Consider the following 18,484-nt stretch of genomic DNA (forward strand, 5'->3'; position numbering starts at 1 on the left):
TATATATATATATATTTATGTGTATCCTTTCATTTATCTGTATATATTATATTATTCCTCATACTAAATAATAACATATTTTATAATATTACAATTATATAAGAAAATTTACGCTTTCTTTTATATGAATTGTTTTATCCATGGGTGAGATTTTACTTCATCTGCCGAAATTCTTTCTTCAGCAGTTCTACTGCACAGCTGTTAGAAAAATAAAAAAAAAATAAAAACATATATATCACATATATATCATATATATATATATATATATATATGTGCCATAATTTTTTTTATACACATTTATCATTTTATTATATGCCCATTACTTTTAATATTAACTCCTGAGCTAACAATGATACAGACTTAGGAAAATGAAAATTTAATTCCTTTATTTGATCAAATATCCTCTCCTAAAAAAAAAAAAAAAAAATACATATATAATAAATCAAATAATATATTATTATTACATAAATGTCTTTTTAAAGGTTCTTTTTGGAATTGGTAGTTTTCACATGTACAAGTCAGCAATTTTATATGTTATTTTATTTGTTATTTTTATATATATATATATATATATATATATTTTTTTTTTTTTTTTTTACATGTACAAGTCAGCAATTTTATATGTTATTTTATTTGTTATTTTTATATATATATATATATATATATATATATTTTTTTTTTTTTTTTTTACATGAACAAGTCATATTTTTTATTCCATTTTATATGCACATGTCATACTGTTTTTATTTCATTTCAATTACATATGAATTTTTTTTTTTTTTATTTTATTTTTTTACCTGTGTATCGTCGGTAAATGGAGGAAATCCAACTAACAACTCAAATATAACTATACCCAAACACCACAGATCCACATTACAATCATAAGGTATTTGGTTAATAATTTCAGGGGGCATATAATCGATTGTGCCACAGAATGTACTCCTTTTTTGTCTTTTATTTTTGAGCTGACAAGAAAATCCAAAGTCGGCTAGTTTGATTACTCCATATTTATAAATTTTATTATTTAAATGTTCATTAGAATAATGAATTAAAATATTGTCAGGTTTCAGATCTCTATGAATTATATTAAAATTATGCAGATAAGATAATGCGTCAGCTATTTGAAAAACATATAATGCAACTTCTTCTTCATTTAAAGGTTGTTTTTTTTGTTTCATTTTATTTCGTACTGATCCTCCATTAGCTAATTCTAGAATTAAAAAAAGTCTTGTTTTATCTTCAAAATATGCTATAAGTTCTAATATATTTATATGTTTTAAGCTAGCTTGTATAATAATTTCCTTCAATACTTGTCGTTCAATATTTAGTGACATAATTGTGTCTTTTGCCATTACCTTCAGAGCGACCTTTTTGTTCTCTTCCTTTTTTATTATTGCTTTAAATACTAATCCTGTTCTCCCATTACCTATTGGATATTTATCTACAATAAAATCGCTCTGTTCATATTTTCTTTCGTTTTGTCTTAAGTTGAAAGATGATAAAGGTTGTAGCATGGTAGGTTTCGCATCATCCAATTGTTCATCCATCTTTTTAGAATCATTTGCATGTTCACTTTTTTCTATTTCTCCTTTTTTTTTTTCTTCATCTTTTTTTTCTATTATCTCCTTCTTTTTTTTTTCGTTAGCTAGCCATTCAAAATACGACATTTCTTTTTTTTCATTATTTTGTGAATTACTAGAATTAGCCTTTTCCGAATTACTATTTATTATCATTTTATTTTTCAACGATGTTGTATTATTATCACAACTATTACTTTGCTTTCTAAACATCATGGTGTTATTAACAATTATATTATTATTTTTTAAATGAACTCTATCTTTTTCCTTACTTAAAAATAGGCATTTATCATTATTACTATTAATGTTATTATTACTGTTAATATTATCATTATTTTTAATATTATCATTATCATTATCATTGCTTTTCCTTTCAATTTTTTTAATTATTGGTGGTATTGAATTACTTTTAATTTTATACTTCATTTTATTATTCTTATATTTTTCCATTTCCTCATTAATAATATCTTTGAACCCATCCTTCTCAATTAAATATTTGTCATTATAATTTGAATTCAATTTTTTGTCTGCTTCCACGCCTTCTGGATGTAAACTTTTTTGTTTTTCCTTAAGAAGAACAATTTTTTTTATACCCACCATTTTTCCATTCTTCACATTATTCTTATTAGAACGTATATAATTATTACGATAATTATTGTTTAACGTGACGGGATTAAAAACCCGTTTTCCCTTATTCGTATCCACCATATTATTTTTATTCGGAACATCTCTTTTTTTAAAATTCATTCCTTTTGCTGCCCTATTTATATCATTAAAACTTGTCTTCTTTTTGTCTTTATATAAATCAGCCTTATCATTTAATTTTATACTATCAACATTCATTTTATTCCTTATACAAGTATATTTTAAATTTGAAAGATTTTTATTTTTTTCTATAATTCCACAATCTTTGAAATTTTTCGTAGAACTACTACTAATGGATGTACTACTTATGCCTTTATTATTAGTTGGAAAGTTTGTTTTTTTTTTCATTAAATTATTTTGTATTTTGCTCATATGACTCTTGTCCTTTTCCAATATTTTGGTTTCATTTTTTATTTTTCTATTTAAATCAACAGGATTATTATTTAATTTTCCTTTTTGTTTATCTATTGTAATATTGAAATCATCATTTATTTTAGAACTTGTGTGCTTTTCATCATCATTATTTGTTATAACATTATCTTTTTTTACAAATACCTTTTTTTCTAATGTGCTTATTTTTTCTTTGTCCTTATAATTTTTTTTTATGTTCTCGTTAATATTTTTCAAAAATATACTTTTTTTATCCTTATCTTCATTCTTGTTGGAATATAAATGTGGATATTTGATTTGTTCTTTATTTTTTGCACACGTATCTGTACTAGTACTTGTTATATTTTTCCTATGATGAGTAAACATAAAGGAGCTCTCAGAACGTTCGATATTCTTAACTATCACATTATTTTCATCACCCTGCTTATTTTCAACCATCATATTGTTATCATCACCCTGCTTATTTTCAACCATCATTTTATTATCATCACCTTTAACATTTACCTTATTATTACATACTTCAGAGCCAATTTCCACGTTTGCATAATTTCTCTTTCCCTTATAAATATTAATGAATTCCTTATTCCTCTTTATGATATTGTCTTTTCTATGATCATGCACATATTTTTTTTTCTCATTATCTGTAACATCCTTTTTTATTGTTTTTATAGTTGCATTCAGTTTTTTAGTTGACAAAGTACCTGGTATTTTAGATGATAAAACATTTGATGTAATATTTTTAGATTTGGATAATAAAAATGTTTTCTTTTTATCATTATTCGTTAATATTTTATTTTCTTTCTGTAACATATCCTTAGTATCACACAAATTGTTATTCACTTGATGTGTATTATATTTCTTTTCATGTTCTAACATAATTGAATTTTCATCATTTAACATTTTTTGATATTCATTTTTAATTTCTTTATAAAGATTTATTTCTTTGTGTCCTGTTTTTTTCTTCTCTTCTATATGATCTAATAATGCATCTATCTTAATATTACAATTAACATTATCAATATGTGATATGATTTTATCATTTGCATAGGTATTTTTTTTTTCATCATCTATTTTATTTTTTTCTTCTTCCATTTCTATTTTTTTTTTTTTTTCTTCTTCTATTTCTATTTTTTTTTTTTTTTCTTCTTCTATTTCTATTTTATTTTTTTTTTCTTCTTCTATTTCTATTTTATTTTTTTTTTCTTCTTCTATTTCTATTTTATTTTTTTTTTCTTCTTCTATTTCTATTTCATTTTTTTTTTCTTTCGTTTCCTTATCATTTAGATGATGATCTTTTAATATATCATTGATATTATTTTTATATTCCTTCTGTTGAGTGTATATATGGTCATCTAATTTTTTTTTTTTTTTTTCTTGGTCATATCCTTCATAATCATCAAAATATATTTTGTTGTTTAAATTTTCATTTATATTAAAATCATTTGTATGTTGATTATAAATTTCCATCTCGTCCATTTTATTATTACTTCCATATTTCTTATATTCCTCACTTTGTACAATCATATTAAGATAATATCCTTTTTCCTTCTTATGTGTATCATCTTTAATATATGCATTATTATTATCTCTATCATTAAAATTATATCTTTTTTGTTCTATTATAGTATACTTATACGTTTTTTTTTTCTGTTCATCTAAACATTCTGATGAATTGTTTTTTTTTTTTATTGAACTATCATCATTATTTTTAAAATGAACATATTCATTTTTATTACTATATTCTTCCTTATTTATTTCTTTGTATATTTTTCTCTCATTATAATTTTCATTTAAACTGTCTGACGTTTTAATATACAAAATATTATTTTTTTCAAATGATTTATTAATTATATTATCATTTACTACTAAATTATCCTTATTTCTTAGTTCAACCAGAACATTGTGTAATCCATCTTCCTTTACACTTTTCTTATTTTTATTTTCATTCATTTCATTCTCTTTTACCTTATCATATACAACAACAACATTATCATGGTGATTGTCATCATCATCATCATCATCATCATCAATTATATTATTTTGAACATTTTCTTTATTCACAAAATGTTCACCATCTTTATTAAATAAATAATTCGGCCTCTTTTTTTTTTTACTTAAATTATCATCCTTGTCTATCTTCCTCTTATATAATAAATCAAAAGTGTCACTAGATCCTTTTACATTCATTTCTTTTTTATATAAATTAGCTGAGGGAAATATGTTTTCTTCTTTTTTCTTGTTGTTTTCAATCAAGGAAGTTTTATTCGAAATATGGTGAATTATATGATTGTTCGTAATATTATTTCTGTTCATAATATTATTTCTGTTTATATTATTATTGCCGTTCATAATATTATTGCCGTTCATAATATTATTTCTGTTTATATTATTATTGCCGTTCATAATATTATTGCCGTTCATAATATTATTGCCGTTCATGTTATTATTATCGTTCATGTTATTATTACCGTTCATGTTATTATTACCGTTCATGTTATTATTACCGTTCATGTTATTATTACCGTTCATGTTATTATTACCGTTCATGTTATTATTACCGTTCATATTATTATTACCGTTCATGTTATTACTTGAAGAATCTTCCTTTTTACTATATCTCACATAATCCCTCATTACATCACTTTTATTAAAATTCAGACAATTATATTTTGTGTAATTTTTATCCTGTTTTGAAATATTTGTGATTTCATTAATATCTTTATTTATCAGGGTTGTTGTTTTATTTTCTACTGATTTATCATCACATTTTACATTTGCATGAGTTTGTATATTATTATTAGTATTATTTGAAGTGATCCATCTTTGTTTTTCATCATTATGTGTAGTATATTCTTTTGACTGCAATTTTAAATGTGAGTTTGCTTTAATATTATTATGATCATCATAATTTCTTATAACATTTTTCTTGGTATAATGAACATTATCATTTTTAAAACTTTTGATATGTTCATTCATATTTTTATACAATTTAACACGGGTTATAAAATGTATAAAGAAAGAGGTATGTATATATTTATATATTATATAAAGTTTTTTTTAATTTTTTATTTTTATGGTCACACATATTTTTAAAACTATAAATATAAAGAAAAAAAAAAAAAAAAAAATATATATATATATATATATATGTATATATATAATTATTATATCTTTGCGAAAATGTTTGGTATACAAAAGTTTCATAATCTTTTGTTTATATATTTTATATGATTTACAAATAGGCTATTTTTTTAAATTACATCATTTTATATATATGATGTTTATTACTGTTTATGTGTAGTTATAAAAAAAAAAAAAAAAAAAAAAAAAAAGTTGAGAGGGAAAATTGCGCTTTGTGTATACTACTAATTATATATATTATTACTTATTTATTATAATATTATTTTTGTGTGTATGTCTAAATTGTTTAATTAATAAATGAATACATAATAATAATATATATATATTATATATATATATTACATTTATGAAAAACACATGCTTATAGTTAATATAATATAATATATATATATATATATTATATATATATATATATATTTTTTTTTTTTTTTATTGATATTTCACTATCATATGAAGGGAAAAATATAAAACTTTCTACAAATAAAATATATGAAAGCCTTACGCTTAAAAGTATAATAATAAACTTAGAAACATCATTTCAAATATTATATAAAAAAAAAATAAATGAATAAATAAATAAACATAAAAATATATATACATATATATATATATATATATATATATATATATATATATATATATATATATATTTATTTATTTATTTATATTTACGAATAGATAATAAAGTTATACATGTTTCTGTATTTTCTTTTTTCATCAGTATTGATCATGATAATAATACAAATATATAAATTTAAATCATATATATATCACTGGTTAAAAAAAAAAAAAAAAAAAATATACAATACAATAAATGTAACATATATTTATTATACCTTTAACATATAATATACTTATTATTTTTTTTTTTTTTATGTATTTCTTTAGTAATATAAAATGAATTTATTTTTTATTCTTTTTTTCAAAGGATATATATATCTTCAACTTAATTATATGAAAAAAAAATATATATATATATATATATATATATATATGTACATATTACATTACTTATGTTTAATTAATTGTACACCATAATAAATGGGAAAAAAAAAAAGAAAGAAAAAAAAAAAAAAAAAGTTATGTACTTTTAAGAATTATTAATATGTGTTGGTTATTTCATGTTCAGCCTTGTTCCTTATTTTATAATTTTTTTTTTTTTTTTTTTTTAAAATGTACACGTAATTACATATATTATATATATATATATATATATATATATTTATGTATCACTTAAAAATTAACGAATCTGAATAATAAGGAGTATTATAGCGAGTGAAGGAAAAACAGAATGTACATAAATAAACGTATATATGTATACATATGTTATATTACTTTCTGGACTTAAATTAAAAACATATATATAAACATATATATAAACATACATATATATAAATATATATATATATATATATATATATATATATATATTGAAAATATTACGATTGCTAATGTTTGGTCAAACGCATATTGATATATATAATAATTTTTTATATAACATATTGAAAAGAATCATTTTAAGGAAAAGAAATAAAAAGAAAATAATAATAAAAAGTACATGTGTACATAATAAATACATATAGTATTATATGTTTTAAAATTTTTTTCAAATATTATATATTAATATATATAAGTATATATTTTGTCACATAAATTTATCTGCACTTATTTATTTTATATATATATATATATATATATATATATATATATATATGAGCGTATATTTAATATTATTTATAGGATATTTTATTATAATGTTGCTATGAAACGTCCATTTTTTATGATTGTAAATATATAATAAAAAAAAATAATAATAAATCAAACTTATATAATTCAAATAATTTTTTATATATCTTTGCACAAAATTGTATATCCTATGTCTAATAAAAAAGCATACATAATAATATATATATATATATATATATATAATATATCATTGTTTATATAAATACAAATATAATAATGTTTGTGCTTTTTTAAAAAAAATAAATTAATATTAACGGTACCATATTTTTGTGTCCTCCTCAAAAAAAAAAATATATATATATATAAATATATAGCGCATATATAACAATATAATTGATATATAACAATATAATTGATATATAACAATATAATTTATGTTTTCTTTTATTTTTTTTATTTTATTTTATTTTATTTTTTTTTTAATTTATTTCTATATTGAGGTAACATAAGTAAGAATACATGCGGAAATTATATAAAATAACATGTCAATGAGTATATATTAAAAAAAAAATATTCTTTATATATGTATTTTTTTTTTTTTTTTTTTTTTTCATTAAACTGATTAATAAATATTTTAACCTTTTGGAAATTTATATGCCATAAAAATTATTTACAAATGAAGAAATAAATATAAATATTATAATATATTATATATTGACATATATAAATATATATATAAAAATATATTATATATATTATATATATATATATGTATATATTTTTTTTTTTTTTTTTTTTTTTTTGAGGCAAATAAAATTATGTATATATATTTGCTATATAAAAATACATATATTATAAAATTTTTTTTAACGTTAGAATTATATATAATTCATTAAGATATTATATAATATTATATTTATATATCCTTTTTTTTTTTTTTTTTTTTTATTAATTTTTAAATCGTTTTGTATTTTATAGAGGTGACTGAAAAGATACCGACTTCCTATACATTAATAAAAAAAAAAAAAAAAAAAATTGTCATTAATTATTATTTTTTTTGCTCATGTTTAAATGAAATATATATATATATATATATATAATATTTCTATATATATAATATTTCTATATATATAATATTTCTATATATTTCATTTTTATTATATATCAATATATTGTTGGAGCGTTTTATTAAAATGGTAACAGGTGGTCAAGGTAAATTAAACCAAAAAAATCAAAAGGGTGATAAGAAAAACTTGAGTTATGATAATAAGATTAATAATAATATAAATATTAGCGTTGTGGAAAAGAGTGAAGGTAATTATAAAGAGAGTTATGTCTTTTACAAAAAGGATATGTGTGATGAGAATAATAATATAAGTAATATGGAAGGCATTGATCAATTTCATAATTGTAATAATGAACAGAAAAAAATAGATACCACTACTATTACTACATATAATAATAATATTAATAGTAGTAGTAATAATAATTATAATAATGATTATGATATTGATGAGAATAATAATTTTCATTGTCATGATGATGATCATAAACATTTGGATAATTATTGTGTAAAGGATGATTATTCACATGAGGATAATGATCAGTGCCATGTTTGCAATACTGTTGATATGCTGAATCTTGAAGAAGAAAGACATTTTTGTAATGTGTGTTTTTCCTTTTTATATTATAAAAAATATTGTTTCTATGAATTGTTAAGAATATATAAAAATTATTCTTGTCTTAATGAAGAAGAGAAAAATCTCCTTACAGAATCGATTTATGCAAAGTTATATAAAATGTATCTAACCACATTGAATAATTATTATTTTATTCTTAATATATTATTACCTCAAATATCAACACATATAATAATACACTTGTTAACCTTTACATTCCACAAACCAGAAGAAGATGAACACATGAAGGAAGAATATGTAATGAATGAAATTATAAATAAATTAACAAATCAGGAATTGAATAATATTGACAAAGTATATAATTATCATAATTTTAATGTGCGACTCTTGTGTAAGGATGATGCTCTTATTATATTGAATGAGATAAGATCCAAGATGATCAATAGTCAGAATGAAAAAAAAATAGTTGACATGCTTAACATGAAGTGTGGAGATGTTATTGTGGATGATAAGAATGGTAGTGATAAGGATAGTGGTAATAATGATATTCATAATAAGGATATTCATAATAAGTATGATGATAATATGGATAGTAGTGATAAGAGTAGTTGTAATAAAAACAGTTGCGATAATCACTGCGATAATCATTGCGATAATCACAGCGATAATCATTGCGATAATCACAGCGATAATCACTGCGATAATCATTGCGATAATCATTGCGATAATCATTGCGATAATCACTGCGATAATCATTGCGATAATCACTGCGATAATCACTGCGATAATCACTGCGATAATCATTGCGATAATCATTGCGATAATCACTGCGATAATCACTGCGATAATCACTGCGATAATCACTGCGATAATCACTGCGATAATCACAGCGATAATCACTGCGATAATCATTGCGATAATCATTGCGATAATCATTGCGATAATCATTGCGATAATCACTGCGATAATCATTGCGATAATCACAGCGATAATCACTGCGATAATCATTGCGATAATCACAGCGATAATCATTGCGATAATCATTGCGATAATCACAGCGATAATCACTGCGATAATCATTGCGATAATCATTGCGATAATCACTGCGATAATCACTGCGATAATCACTGCGATAATCATTGCGATAATCATTGCGATAATCACTGCGATAATCACTGCGATAATCACTGCGATAATCATTGCGATAATCATTGCGATAATCACTGCGATAATCACTGCGATAATCACTGCGATAATCACTGCGATAACAACAAAATGAATAGAACACACCTTATGAATAGTAACACAAAAGGGGATGACCAAACATGCAAAAATACCAATGAATACAGTGACACTAGTTCTAATCATTATTGTAATAATATAGAAGAAGATACATATAATGTAGTGAACCCAGGGGTAGATCTTGATGTACATAATATTATAGATTCGAAAAATATAAAAGATTATCATAATGATATCAAGGAAAATATGTGTAATAATAACAAAACGTTACATGCTGATGAAAATATGCCTAATGATAATATTTGTGCGAGGGAAAATAATTCAAAGTATGAACATACTCCTCCTGGAATGAGGATATCACAAGCTTATACCCCGACATTAGATGATTACAACTTAATTCAAAATATGAGCAAGGTAAGAAGTACTTTAAGACAATTTGTAAGAGATTGGTCTATGGAAGGTCAAGAAGAAAGAGATAAAGCATATATACCTTTAATAAACAGTCTAGATAAATATTTACCTATTCATGATAATTATATTCCTAAAATTTTATGCCCTGGTTCAGGTTTAGGTAGATTACCATATGAAATAGCTAAAAAAGGATATAGAAGTCAAGGGAATGAATTTTCTTATTTTATGTTATTAGGTTCTAACTTTATTTTGAATTATTATAATGAGAAATATTCTTTATCTATTCATCCATATTGTTTATGCACATCTAATAGAAGAGGTAGAGATGATCACTTAAAAATTATACAATTACCGGATGTAAATACATATAATAAAATAGTTTTAAATACGGATTTTTCTATGTGTGCAGGAGAATTAATTGAAGTATATTATTATGATAAAGAATATTTTGATGGTGTTTTAACATGTTTCTTTTTAGATACAGCCAAAAACCTATTCATGTATATACGAACATTTGCATCCATATTGAAGCCTAATTCATTATGGTCAAATATTGGACCATTATTATATCATTATGCTGAAATGCCTAATGAAATGTCTATCGAATTGGCTTGGGACGAAATTCAAATTATTATATCCAAGTGGTTTACCATAAAGGAAATAAAATGGATTGATAATTATTACACAACCAATTTTGATTCCATGATGCAAGTTCAGTATCATTGTGTTTTTTTTAGTGCCATCAGAAATGACATTCCGGTAGATTAACCAGTTCTTAATACAAATATGTACATATATATATATATATATATATATATATATATATATATATATATATATGTATATATATGTATGTATATATATATTTATATATATTTTATTTTTACTTTTGTATATTTTAATATTATATAGAAGTCTATACAATTTTTACATCCAATATAACATAAGAACATATTTTAATGTGTATATATTTTTTTGTGTGTATATGCAAATTCTTTTTGGTACATTTTTCACTCATCATAGTTTGATAATTTTTATTATATATATATATATATATATATGTATGTATGTATGTTAGAAAAAAAAAGTCCTAAGTTATGCATGTATAAAAATATATGTATATCAATACGTTTATATATATATATATATATATATATATGTAATTATTTATATGTATATTTATTTCATCTCCTGTTTTCCTATTAATACGTTTATTCTTATTATTTAATAATTTGCATTACAAGAATAACGTCAACGCATTATCAAAATAATTAAGAATTTAAAAGATAAAAAATGGAAACATTTTAATATTTAATGTTTTTAAATTATTATGATCGTATAACTTAAGAAAATTTTGTATATGTCTATTATACAAAGAACAATACACATAAATAAACAACCAATTAAATATATACATATATATATATATATATATTTTTTTATTTTAATGTATTCATATTAAACAGCTAAAAGGAATACCTGACTTGTTCAGGAAAATTGCGAAAAAAAAAAAAAAAAAAAACAGCCAAAACGCTAAATATACCCTAAAATTTTAATGTTTTTATAATGGTCATTTTATTACATATTGAATGGAATACGTAAAGGTATCATAAAAAGGAAACATAAAAAAAATATAAAAAGAATCTAGAAAAATACATATATATATATATATATAATATATGTTCAATTTTCATATAATTTAAACCCGTTTAATCTTTTTTTATAAGAATTATTTCAATCAGATTGTGATGCATGAAAAAATATCTTCATGGTTATATACTTCAGATGAGCTGGGTAATGTTTATCATCATATTGAAATAATTCTTACTTTCAAAATTATTTATAGTATCTCATATTTTAGTAAATATATATATATATATATATATATATATATATATATATATATATATATATATTACTTTTTAAAAATACTTAAGTAACAAGTATTTTTGTTTATCAACTTTATATTTTTTTTTTTACCCCTTTCTTTTATACAAAAAGTAAAAATATATATATATATTATATATATATATATTATTATTATTATAAATATAATAAAAAATAACACAGAATTATATATTTCGTATATTAAATTGTTCACTTTATTGTAAATATATATTTATATATATATTATATATATATATGTATATGAAAAAAAATTAAAAAAATACAAGATTTCTTTTTTATTTTTTTATTTTTTTAATTTTTCTATTTTTGTGTTCCATATTGAATCCTTCTTTTAAAATAAAATACTACATATAATAAAAAATAAATATTATTTTTTTTTTAAGTACAATTAAGAAATGCAAAATAAATATAAAAAATAAGAATGATCTTATGTTTTTTTTTTTTTTTTAGCCTACAATTTAAAAAATAAAACAAAATAAAACAAAATAAAACAAAATAAAATAAAATGAAATAAAATAAAATGAAATAAAATAAAATGAAATAAAATAAAATGAAATAAAATGAAATGAAATAAAATGAAATGAAATACCATTTATTTATATATTATTATATACATATAATATCATATATATTTTAGTTTTTAAAAAATATATAGTCCATTGAATGATAACAATATAATTAAATAAATATATAAAATATTATAAACATATTTAAATAATATTATTTAATAATATATTATTAAAGTATAATATATATATATATAATAAATATATATTTATATATATAATAATAATAATATTAAAATTTTTTTTTTTATATTATATATATAATGTATATAAAATTAAATTATTTAATATATATTTAAATTTTAATTATAACAATATTTTAATATATATATACTTTTTCATATCAAATAAATATATATTTATATGTAATAAAACAATATTTTTAAATATTACAATATTGTATTTATTAAGAAAGAAATATAAAATAAATTAATACCTAATATAATATTTTTTTTATACAAAAAAAGGAAATATATATTATATAAATATAATATATATAATTATATTGTAGATATAAATAATTGCCTTTATAAAAACTAAGAAAAAAAAAAAATAATAATAATAAAATAAAATAAAAATAAAATAAAAGGGATAATATTAATTATTAATATATATATATATATATATATTATATATATATATATAATATACATATATAATATTATATATATATTTATATATTATATCCACATGTTTATGGGCTAATAACAATGTGCGGTATACTAGCCATTTTTCATTCATCTATAGAAAAACATCGATTAAGAAGGAAGGCCCTAAATTTATCAAAAATGTAATTAAAAAATATAAATTAAACAATAAATAAAAATATATTTATATTATGTACATATTTTTAATTATATATGTAAAAAAATATATATTTTTTTATTATATATTACATAATAATATCATATATATATATATATATATATGTATAATTATTATATTCCAATTGTAAAATTATATTTCCTGCATGTACGTATGTAAAAAGGGGTGTATAGAGATATAAATATATATATATATATATATATATATATATATTTATTTATTTATTTATTTATTTATATTAATTATACCTTTTTCAAGGCATACAAAATGTTATATATATATACTTATATATTTTTATACATATGTATAATTTACAAAAAAAAAGTTATACATTAAACTTTTTTTTATTTTATTCTTATATCTTATTATTCAATTTGTTCATTCTATGAGTATTTAAATATATATATATATATATATATATATATAATAATTATTGAAATGATCCTATAAAAAAAAAATAATATATATATATATATATATTTATAACATGTGGGTATTAATTCCACACCTCATTTAATATTCATATGTACTGTAAAAATATGCGAAAGAAAGGATTTATATAATACATACATATATATGTTTATATATATATATATATATATATATTTATTTTATTTTATTTTTTTTTTTTTTCATATAGACTGAGACATAGGGGACCCGACTGGAACGGCATCGTAGTTGAGGAGAATGATGATGGGACGACAAATGTGCTGGCACATGAACGTCTAGCTATAGTAGACGTATTATCTGGTCACCAACCCTTATATGATGATGAAGAAGAGGTATGTTTAACAATAAATGGAGAAATATATAATCATTTGGAATTAAGAAAATTAATAAAAGAAGAGAATTTGAATAAATTAAAAAGTTGTTCTGATTGTGCAGTGATACCAAATTTATTTAAAATATATAAAGAGAAAATTCCATCCATGTTAGATGGTATATTTGCGGGTGTAATTAGTGACAAGAAAAATAATACATTTTTTGCTTTTCGAGATCCTATAGGTATATGTCCATTATATATAGGTTATGCAGCTGATGGCTCTATATGGTTTTCATCTGAATTTAAAGCCTTAAAAGATAATTGTATAAGATATGTAATATTTCCCCCTGGTCATTATTATAAGAATAATAAAAATAAAGGAGAATTTGTTAGGTACTATAACCCTAATTGGTGGTCTTTAAATAATAGCATACCAAATAATAAAGTCGATTTTAATGAAATACGTATACATTTAGAAAAGGCAGTAATAAAAAGATTAATGGGTGATGTGCCTTTTGGTATCTTATTATCAGGAGGATTAGATTCATCCATAATTGCTGCAATCCTTGCTAAGCATTTAAATATTTTAGATAACAAAAATGGGAAAAGCATTCAAAATGGTAATGATAAAAAGAGTAACAACAATGGAAATGAGAGCAACAATAATAATAATAATAATAATTTTAATAATAACAACTCAGGACCTCAAAAACTGAGAAGCTTTTCTATAGGTTTAAAAGGCTCTCCTGATTTAAAAGCAGCAAAAGAGGTAGCTGAATATTTAGGTATAGAACATACCGAATTTTATTTTACTGTTGAAGAAGGTATAGATTCATTACATGATGTAATTTATCATATAGAAACGTATGATATTACCACTATACGTGCATCTACACCTATGTATATTTTATCAAGATTAATTAAAAGTAGTTGTGTTAAAATGGTTTTAAGTGGGGAAGGTTCGGATGAAATATTTGGAGGGTATCTATATTTTCATAAAGCACCTAATAAAGAAGAATTTCATAGAGAACTTCAAAGAAAAATACATGATCTACATTATTATGATGTACTAAGAGCCAATAAATCTACTATGGCCTTTGGTATTGAAGCAAGGGTACCCTTTTTAGATATACAATTCTTGAATGTTGTTATGAATATTGACCCACAAGATAAAATGTGCTCAAATAATAAAATAGAAAAATATATTTTAAGAAAAGCATTTGAAGGATATTTACCTGAACATATCCTATACAGACAAAAAGAACAATTCTCAGATGGTGTTGGATATAATTGGATTGATGGATTAAAACAATATGCAGAAAAAAAAATATCAGATATTCAATTTTCAAGAGCAAAATTTCTTTTCCCATATAATACACCCAAAACCAAAGAAGGATATCTATACAGATGTATTTTCTCAGAGTGCTTCCCTGAACAATGTGCACAAGAATCAGTACCACAAGGAGAATCCATCGCATGCTCAACTAGTAAAGCCGTTGAATGGGATGAAAGTTTTAAACAAAATGCTGACCAGTCAGGTCGATCGGTTCTAGGAATACATAGACACTCGAAGCAATTTGATGATGTAAAATGTATTCCGTTACAAAATCAAGAAAGCATCAATTATTAAAACAAAGCACATTTGGTAAATCTAATATATATATATATATATATTATAAATATGTTTATTTATTTATTTATTTATTTATTTGTTTATTTCCATTTGTGTTATAACAATCTTATAATATCACAAAGGTATACATAGGAATAAATATATGTATGAACTTTTTTGTATGTTTATGTATTTTTATGCACACATGCGTGGCTTATATAATTATTATTTTTAATATGTATACATATATATATATATATATATATATATGTGATTTTTTTTTTTTTTTTTTAAATGACAAATTGTAACTAAATAAAAAAATATATATTTCTTTCAAGTATGATAAGAAAAATAATTCGTATTAACAATATATATGTTTTTTAAATATGGCATAATTATATATGTATAAATATAATTTTAATAATGATATAATTTGATGAATAATCCTTAATATTATTTCCTCCAGGAAATTAGTACTTTCAGAAAAAAAAAAAAAAAAAATTATAAATATATATAATATATATATATATATATATATATTTATATTTATTTATTATATCCTCTTGGAAAAGTTGAAATAAATATATTCAGAGCAATTTCATATTTCATATTTTATAATTTTTTTTATATAGCATTATTTTAATAATAATAAATAAAAAATATATTTAATTTAAAATATTATATTGATTAATTTTTCGTTTTTTCAAAGGTAATATTATATATATATATATATATATAATATATATTATATTATTTTTTTTTTTTTTAAATAATATAAAAAAATATATAAAAAAGAATTGACGTAAAAAATATTCTATATAAAAATTATACATACAAAAAAAGAGGTATTTTTATATATATATTATATCTATAAGGATTTATTATTTATATACAAATGTATATTTTTTTTTTTTTTTTTTTTACTGCACTTTGAACACTACACTTTTAGCATAATATATTATAATATATATAATTATATATATATAATATTATATATATATATATATATATATATATATGTATATATATATATATATATATATATATGTTTATAAGGGGACTATATTATTTATATCATATACAATATATATGATACATTTTTATTTATTTTATTATATACATTTATTATTTATTTATTTTCATTTTACCTTTAATTTTATGTACTATTAAAAATTTATAATGTTCAACAAATATAATATATATATATAATATATATAATATTGCAAAAAAAAATAAAATATAATCCATTTCTTAAGATCTTAAAAAAAAAAAAAAGAGGAAACCCTAAACCACGTTATTATGTTTGCATAATATTATATTATTTACTATATATCAAATATTATTATATATATATATATATATATATATTATATATATATAATTATTTCTAAATTGTGATAAGAAGAAAAAACAGATAAAATAAAAACTTAATATATCCATAATATATATTATATTATAATAATAATATTATATTATAATATTATACTTTTCTTTTTATCATTATATATTATAATATATATATATATATATTTTAAAATATATTTATATATTTGTATATAATGTAATATATATTATATATAATATATATATATATATATATATAATATTTTTTATTATTTATTATTTTATTAAAAATATTTTTTTCCTTCCCCACAGTGAATGGATTGATTTTTCTTTTCTTATTATATATCTTACATAATTTATATTAAAAAAAAAAAAAAAAAGATAATTTTTTTTTTTATTTTTTGTTGCAAATTTTAATTTATATATATAATATATTTATATAATAATAATATTTCACTGATTTTTATTTAAACATTTTTTTTTTTTTATATATATATATATATTATAAAATAAAAAAAAAAAAAAAAAAACTTTAAAATTATTGAAAAATTAAAGAAAGAATATTTCTTTTTATTTAATTAATTTTAAATTTCCCCATATTAATAAAAAAATATTAACCTTAAAAAAAGTAAGATTACAAAAAGAGAATATATATATATATTATTTATATTATACAATTGAATTTATATTATATATATTTTTATTATTGTTATATAATTTGATACTTATATTAT

At 19.8% G+C, this 18,484-nt stretch overlaps 3 protein-coding genes and 1 non-coding gene across 4 annotated transcripts; 2 read left to right on the forward strand and 2 right to left on the reverse strand.

Moving 5' to 3' along the window:
* Positions 1-120: 120 nt before the first annotated feature.
* PF3D7_0309200 (aurora-related kinase 2, putative) lies at positions 121-5,588 on the reverse strand (the record flags this gene model as incomplete). Its single annotated transcript, XM_001351130.2, has 3 exons — positions 121-198; positions 324-407; positions 798-5,588. 3 exons carry the CDS (start codon positions 5,586-5,588, stop codon positions 121-123), a joined length of 4,953 nt encoding a protein of 1,650 aa, XP_001351166.2.
* A 3,044-nt stretch (positions 5,589-8,632) lies between these two features.
* On the forward strand, positions 8,633-11,500 carry PF3D7_0309300 (N2227-like protein, putative; the record flags this gene model as incomplete). The annotated part of the gene is made up of 1 exon (XM_001351131.1): positions 8,633-11,500. The coding sequence occupies one exon, from the start codon at positions 8,633-8,635 to the stop codon at positions 11,498-11,500; it is 2,868 nt and encodes a 955-aa protein (XP_001351167.1).
* A 941-nt stretch (positions 11,501-12,441) lies between these two features.
* On the reverse strand, positions 12,442-12,560 carry PF3D7_0309400. Its single transcript, XR_002966604.1, has one exon. It is a non-coding gene; the product is annotated as a small nucleolar RNA Me18S-Um1356 (small nucleolar RNA).
* Positions 12,561-13,916: 1,356 nt separating this feature from the next.
* Positions 13,917-16,424, forward strand: PF3D7_0309500 (asparagine synthetase [glutamine-hydrolyzing], putative; the record flags this gene model as incomplete). Its single annotated transcript, XM_001351132.1, has 2 exons — positions 13,917-13,996; positions 14,672-16,424. The coding sequence occupies 2 exons, from the start codon at positions 13,917-13,919 to the stop codon at positions 16,422-16,424; spliced, it is 1,833 nt and encodes a 610-aa protein (XP_001351168.1).
* Between the last annotated feature and the right edge of the window lie 2,060 nt (positions 16,425-18,484).

This window comes from Plasmodium falciparum (assembly GCF_000002765.6).
Source record: "Plasmodium falciparum 3D7 genome assembly, chromosome: 3".
Classification (NCBI taxonomy): domain Eukaryota; phylum Apicomplexa; class Aconoidasida; order Haemosporida; family Plasmodiidae; genus Plasmodium; species Plasmodium falciparum.